Here is a 7,680-nt window from a genome sequence, read left to right as displayed (position 1 = left end):
GTAATAGCCACTTTTAACTTCCAGGATTATTGGGAAGCTAAAATGAGATATTTATGAAGTGTTTTGCAAATCTTAAATGCTTGCTACTAACTATTAAGGAATAATATTCAGTTAATACTTTTGTAAAACAAATCATCTCTTCCTTATTTAGCTGCTTTTAAAGTTGTGCTTTTTAAAAAGTGCAACATACCTACATTCATCCTAATGACCATTTCTAACATTATTATAGAAAAGCAGATGATATGGCTACTATAATGCTCAAATCCCTTTAAATAATACAGCTAAATTATTAGTTATACTTTGGATATTTAGTTATTTGCTTACATGTAATCATTAAAAGATTGTGGAGAACAAATCAGGAATTGAAAAATCAAGGTATTTATAGTTATAGAATGAGAACAATAATTTGACTGGTGGCATCTGCCATATCAGAGACACTGATAATATGTTAACAGGCTATATACAAGTCACACTGCCAAGAATTTCCTACACCAGTTTTATTTAAAACACAAATGTCTTTCTCCATAATGACTAATGGTTCAAATGATGCTGAACATGAATGATTCAGACACAGATTAATAATACAAGTGCTTTAAATAGAATACAAACAAAATCATAAAAAATGAAAATAAAATGGTTATTTACAAAAGGGATTAGAGACCTCTGTGCAGATCTCAAGAATGAAATGGGGAAGGGGGAGGAAGCAACCGGTAATGGAGTCAGAACATTCCATGCTTGGCCTTAGGAAGGGGTCCTCATACAACAAATACTTTCAATTGCAGAGGGCTGGGTGGGGATTGTTTATTTTCCTTAAATATATAAATTTCAGGAGTTAATTTTTTTGTGCATTACCATTCAGACTTAAACAAGGCCAAATGGGTAGTCCTGTGGCATTCTCCACCCTCCCATGAGATTACATGAAGTTCTCCTTTTGATGAGCCGCCTACAACAGCAGTTCCTTAGGAGCCAATATGACAGGTGGGTCAATTTTCCCTATGGGAACCAAGATACCACCTACAATGAATTATAAAAATGGACAAGTTTTCTTTCCCTTTCTTCAAAATACTATATGAACACAAATATTTACAATGCAATATATCTCCTTCTGAGAACACAAGCCTGAATAGGCTTATACTAGCACAAATCTAAAACCCTGGGGATGTGGAGAGGACGTCAAGAACAAAAAAAAAGTCAATTCAGAAGTAGGAAAAAATCATCTACAAAAATGGAAGGTACACAATACACCTCCAAAGCATCTAAACATCCCTGTTACAGTGGGGTTCAGTGTATTGCTATAGTTCACAAGAAAATCAGCAGCTGATTAGGCTTCTTTTCTAGGTGGCTAAGGGTAGTGAAATCCTGGGCAAGAGAATTTGCTGGAACTGCAGCAATACAAATTTATAAAACAAAAATATTATAACCTTTCACACAACTCCTGGTGATTCAATGCCAGTGGTAGTGGAAAAGTTTGGGGGAAGACTAGCTGGGGGGTGGGTGGGAAAAGAAACTTTCATGCTGAGAAAAGGGTTCTTCAGATCATGTCACTTCTTTTGAAGAAACCAGGGTATCCCAGCAACACAGCAGTTCTTGGGACCACCGAGGCACTTTCAAGCAAAAAAAAATTTTTTTTTTAATTACAGTAGTAATAAATAAGCTGTTGCTAGTTAGAAGCCTTCAGAGTAGCAGAAGCACCAAAACTAAAGGAATTGTCCATGTTATTCTGGTTTGCTTCCTGTAGCTGCTTAGCCCTCTCTAAAGCTATGTTTATAGTTTAAATATACATTGCAAAATGACAGACAATGTAACAAAGGCTGAGTGTATTTTGCTCAGTGGCAGCATAAAATTTGGTCCTTAAGAGTAGTAGCAGCTGTCTTCATCTTTTTCAAACTCCAATAACCATTCATGTATCCGTTCATTCACAACAAAGAAGACCCAAAGAAAAAAGCCAGAATTAACATAGACCTTAAAGCTTTAAGCTCCTTTATACCTCCCCAACCCAATCTCTATTTTCTCTTTTTTTTTTTAAATGGGAGAAGGAGGGAACAGGATGGGATGAGACAAGGAACTTTATCTCAAAGCTAAACAATAATAGACAGGATAGCTGCCCAAAGGCCTTCTCTTTAATTTGACCCACAGGAGGCCCAAACAAGTATATATATATATACTTCTGAGGTATGCTTCTGATTGGGGCAAATCCTGGCCTAGAGAAATAGTCACCTCAGGCAAATGTTAGAATAGATGAAACAAAATCCAGGTTTTTTGTGAGCTTTTTAAAGTGATCTTGTCACCACTTTCAACTATCAATCATTTCTGATAGTTCAAGCAGAAGATCATCTTCATCCTTTCCAGGATCCAGGTCAATTTCTGCTTCCAATTTGCCTCCTGAGATCTCCCAGATCAGCTTTTCAAAGTCATCCTCCACAGAAAGGGGAGGCTTCCCTGAAGAGGTAGAGCTGAGTCGGCGACTTTTTGTTGCCACTTGGGATGAAGAAGGACTAGAAACTTCTGGAGGTGGGGAATCAGAAGAAGCTTGGCTTGGAGGCAAATCAAGACTATGAGAAGGAAAAAGAATTCTTCATTACAAAACTTATCTTGCCCCACTGGTTGGCTAAAATCAGTCCCTAGGATATCACATTATCATGAGAATGTTTCTGATCTGGTAACAGTTCTTTATCATGAATTCAAACATCTTATTTGGGACACTCAATCATAGTCAGGTGCTGACTATCTTATGAATATCGTGAAAGGTAGAAAAATCAATGTATAAATACATACTGTGACATTGAACATCAATCCTGTCTTTTACATTTTCCTTGCAATATTTTAGGGACTTGCTTAGCAGTCTCATTCATAAATTTAGTTGACTTTGGAGTATCTATAAGAACTGGTTCATGGTAAGGTTCTCCAGAGATAAGAAGTAATGGGAACGCAGGTATTTACAGTGACAAAAGTTGAACTAAAAGGAATAAAGAAGAGGTTTTACCTATTTGGAGTTTTTTCTGTCTCAGACACAGTAACTGGTTTGTCCTCAGAGAGAAGTGGAACAGCAGCCTGTGAAAATACATTGTATATCAATGTCTACTTGTCTTTTCCAAGAAGAGAAGCAATTCTCTGATGCTCAACCCCTTACTCAATGCATAATTCTTAAGGAGAAGGAGATAAAACTCGCCAACTTCAGGAAGATAACTACTATTTGTGAGTGCAACCTTGTTCCTTCCATGGAACAAATGTTTGTTCTCTTCATGAAGGCAAAGAATTCATAATATAAACACCCAAAGTATTAAGAAATGGCAGGATATAGTATGAAAGTTACAGAACGGTGGAAGTAGATTTTCATCTTTTCTGACAAAAACTTCTATTTATATATTATACATATAATTTTCTTACCACAGCTGCTTTTTTGCTTGGGTTTTCCTGAAGAATGCTGCTGGAACTGAGTGGCTTTACAGCTGCAATAACAGCAGGGTGGACCTCAGCTGCCTTTCGTTTGGTGGTCAATTTAGGGGTTGAAATGACTTTAACCACAGATGGCTTGACATTAACCTTGGGCTTAGCTACAAGGTGAAGATGATAGTTGGTTACTATTGAGACTGTACAGACAGGAATTTAGTAGAATACAACTGGGATAATGGTATTGAAAAACTGAAAAAAAACCCCATGTCTAATCACATTAACTGACAAAACACATATATTCTTATTCATCCCCTTAAATGACCTGTCACATAAAATTGCTGTTCTTGTTGTTTTGGATAGGATTTTGAAATTGCTACAAACTCTATAAAAAAATATCACTTAACTTTGTAGACAACTATCACTTGCTACTCTCCAACTCCTAGTATCTCCATTATCAAGCCTATCCACTTCTAATGATTTAAGTGATAAAGAATGAAAGTGGAAAGAACACTGGAGTCAATAGAACAGGATTCAAGGACCAGCTCTACCACTATATACTATCTATGAAACTTTGGACAAGTTATTCAATTTGTATGAATCATAGTTTCCTGGACTATAAAAAGGGGACAAGCAACAATTTAAACTATTTTACTTTGATGGCTTGTGAAGATCAAAAGTGAATACTATATGTAAAATACTGTATACTAGATAAAGTGCTAGACTTGGAATTAGAAAGACCTGAATTTGAATCCTTCCTCACTTATTATTAATAATACAGAGATGACTCTGTATTATAAATGTCACTTAACCAGTGACTCTAGATGTCACTGTCCTCAAGTGAGAATCAGTATCCTCAGTTTTAAAATTATGATATCCATGTATAGATAGATATATAAAAATAAATATCTGTGTTTACAACCCTTAAAATGATTTATCAACCATAACTTATTAAATTGAAGTCCTATGTAGAACAGTAAAAATTTGATGGCAAAGAAGGGATGTTCATTTTTTTTCTTATAAGGTCAGGATTTTTGAAGGTTAAAAAAAGGGCATTAGAAGGGAATGACCACTTGGACAGATGAAGTTAAAGACTACAACTTAGTTTTTGGCTGAATATACTGAAATGTTTGACTACTGGCTAGGAATGAAATATCTTACACTAGGATGTGGAAGATCCTGGTCACCTGAGCATTAAGGACTTGGAGGGCTTAATGACTAAACAACTGATGAGGGATGGAGAAAAACATCTTAACTCTGAAACCCCCATCATATGAAGCCTCACAACAAAGAACAGCAGTAGAGGTGACACTAAGTGAGAGAAAGAACCCTGGTTCTGGATCTGAACTAGAGGACCTGGCTTCAAATCTCTGCTCTGATACTTCTTTTCCTTTGTGACTTCAGATAAATCACATAACTGGGCTTGTTTTCTCATGTATTTAAGAGTAAGATCATATGGCCTCTAATGTTCCTTCCTCTTATTCAGTCTATAATACTATGAATTTGAGATTTTTAGAGTAAGGAGGTAAATATTTCCACAGCTATCACTAGAACTTGATATAAAAGAAAAAATCCTGAACTTGGTCCCAGAGGACCCGAGTATTCTCCTCTGCTAAGAACTATCTGATTTCCTGGGTAAAGCTTTTTTCCACCATTTTCTCATCTATAAATTCAGGGGTCTGTATTAATATACTCTCTAAGGTACTTTTCCACTTTAAAACCTATGATCTCTATAGGTCACCGGTGGACTTACAGTGGATCTAGGAACACCAAGCTGTAATTCTGAAGAAAAAATTTTCTTTTCATTTTTCTCTTGAATTTTCAAAATATTTTTTCCTTTGTTTCAGCAAGGTCAGAAAACAACAAAAATGCAACCTTTCAGCTATTATTCCAAGTGAGTCAGTGATTCACTGTATAAAGAAACCCATTCTTCAGGACATTTTAAATAAAACTCTCACCTTTACCCCTTTTTTCCAAGGGCTGTGCTGCACACTTCACATTTAGTATTGAATCCCCAATTCCTGAAGTTTCCATCTCTACTGGCTGGGCTTTTATTGGCATGCGCTTTGTCAGCTGGCGGGTGATTCCTGGCATAGTATTCAGTTCTGATTTCTCTGTCACTTGGATGTTACTAGGTGCTGCTTCTTCTTGAAGGGGTATCAAAACTGCTTTCTCCTTCTGTAGTGTTTCAACCTCTTGCTGTTTCTGCATGCGCTTCTCTCTCATGATATCCTCAAATTTCTTGACTTGAACTTTGGAAATACCATCTCCTATGGTCTCATCTGAAGGCTGTGAAGAAACCTAGAAAAGACCAACTGAATTTAATTCTAGCATCTTAAAATAAAAGATCAGGTCCAAAAGAAATAGCAAAGTAAGAAAATTCTCACAGTACTGCTTCCAAAAAGTATGGAAAGCAAAGAGAACTCTGTAATAATGAGCATGGAATGCATAATGTTTATCTTTCTTCCACAGTCTAATTGATCTTTATTGCTTAAAAGCTAGTGTTATCTTCTAAAAAAGAATAAATCCCAGGTTACCCAGATGAAAAAAGCGTCCCTTTAAAAAATGGAAGAGTAAGAGAGAAAATTGTTTACTTCTAATCATCAACAAGGGACAGAACCTTAGGGAATTAGTTACAATATAAGAAGAAAAAGGCATACTTGGAAAGTATTTGAAAACCATTTTGATAATGTTCTCACCTCAACAGCCTCTGTTCGGGTAACACCAATACGAGATGTAGTTTCAACCGCTTCACCAAGCTTCTTCTCTTCTTTTAAACCTATATTTAAATCAAACTCCCTTTAAATTCAAGTCAGTGTGTGTGTGTGTGTGTGTGTGTGTGTGTGTGTGTGTGTGTGTGTGTGGTGTGTGTGTGTAGGTTTTTGCAAGGAAATGGGGTTAAGTGGCTTGCCCAAGGCCACACAGCTACGTAATTATTAAGTGTCTGAGATCAGATTTGAACCCAGGTACTCCTGACTCCAGGGCTGGTGCTTTATCCACTGCGCCACCTAGCCGCCCCTTAAGTCAGTTTATATTGAATTAAATCTTAGACTGAAAGATGATTTGATGTTATAAATCAAAGATTAATTTGTAAACAAAATAATTTTGCTACCTGTTCTTTTGGTGATGCGGAGCAGTCTCCTTATGATTGGAGTAGTCTCAGTCTGTGGCTGGGAGCTGGTGCTATTCTCAGCACTCTGTTGTACCCTCAATGCCTTCTCCTGCTTGATCTCCTCCAAGGTTTTTATGTATACTTCCTGCATAGGCTTTGCTTTACTTGTGGGCTCCTCAAGTTGCCCTTTGTTGACAGTGGTGGTGGGAGGCAAGATTACTGGTTTCTTAGATTCATTCTCTATTCTGAGCTTAACAGAAGGGTTTTCCTTCTCAGCTTTCTGTCTCTCTTCTTCCTGCTGCCGGTGTTTCTTTTCAGCCAGGACCTCAGAAAACGTTTTGATTCGGATGGCAGAAGAGCTTCTCATCCCTAAATTGGAATCTTCAGTCTTATGGGGTCCTTCATTCTTGATTTTGGTTGGCAAGTCTCCTCGTTTTTGGCTTGCTCTCTCAAGACGTATTTCTTCAAGTGTCTTCACGTGGATCTCTCCACCTTTAGCAGATCGTTCTGCTAACACAAGAAAAATAGCTTTTGATATACTTTTGTGCCACTTGAAAGCTGTTTTCTAAATGGTACACTAGCATAGCTATCTACCTCAGAATCTATAGATTAGCGACGTTTTTTGAAATAAATTTCTGCTCAGACTAAAGAACAACCATTTTGGGTAAAAATACACAGAAAAGAGAGAAGTGAAAAGTGTCTAACAAAATGAAAATGACTGGAAATGGGAGAGTGGGGAAACAGAGAAAACTGAAGGGAAAGGACAAGTAAGTTATTTATGAGGGAATAAGGATGACTATTGTTGAAAAGTTTAATCTTTAATCTGATTTGAATGACCAAATTAGAGAAAACATTTGTTATGGGAGGTAGGAAATATGGGAATCAGTTTTAGGAGTTATTACCAATTGTCTCCATACTGTTTAGATCAGCTGGCATTCCTAATCTCTCCTTCAGAGACTTAGAAACTTGAACTGAAAAATGAAAAGAATAAAACAATAAAGACACGATAAAGACAAATCTGCTTGCACGAGTACACAGAATCATTAAACTAAGAATTCTCTTTGGAATTTAATTAAATTTCATGTGTTTCTTTTCAATTTCCATAATGAAGCTGACACTTTTCTCTTACTGACAGTATTCTTTAATGTCCCTTGTGCTCTGCCTTTTCCATTTATACA

The 7,680-nt window shown here is 36.7% G+C and overlaps 1 protein-coding gene across 5 annotated transcripts in view; it reads right to left on the bottom strand.

The window, feature by feature from the left end:
• Positions 1-357: 357 nt before the first annotated feature.
• The window catches only part of ZC3H11A (zinc finger CCCH-type containing 11A), a 38,895-nt gene continuing 31,572 nt past the window's right edge, over positions 358-7,680 (bottom strand). For 4 of the 5 annotated variants that reach the window (XM_074222425.1, XM_074222423.1, XM_074222424.1 and 1 more), the window contains 7 exons: positions 7,405-7,473; positions 6,503-7,012; positions 6,090-6,169; positions 5,349-5,691; positions 3,388-3,554; positions 2,984-3,051; positions 358-2,552 (listed from right to left, as the gene is read on the bottom strand). In XM_074222425.1, the coding sequence (XP_074078526.1) occupies positions 2,294-2,552; positions 2,984-3,051; positions 3,388-3,554; positions 5,349-5,691; positions 6,090-6,169; positions 6,503-7,012; positions 7,405-7,473 (1,496 nt within the window). In that variant the 3' untranslated portion in view covers positions 358-2,293. The remainder of the gene's footprint in view (positions 2,553-2,983; positions 3,052-3,387; positions 3,555-5,348; positions 5,692-6,089; positions 6,170-6,502; positions 7,013-7,404; positions 7,474-7,680) is intronic. The other variant, XM_074222426.1, reaches the window with a different exon arrangement.

Source organism: Macrotis lagotis, chromosome 2 (assembly GCF_037893015.1).
Source record: "Macrotis lagotis isolate mMagLag1 chromosome 2, bilby.v1.9.chrom.fasta, whole genome shotgun sequence".
NCBI lineage: Eukaryota > Metazoa > Chordata > Mammalia > Peramelemorphia > Peramelidae > Macrotis > Macrotis lagotis.
The sequence above is the reverse complement of the archived record's forward strand: the minus strand, read 5'-3'. Positions and strand labels throughout refer to the sequence as shown.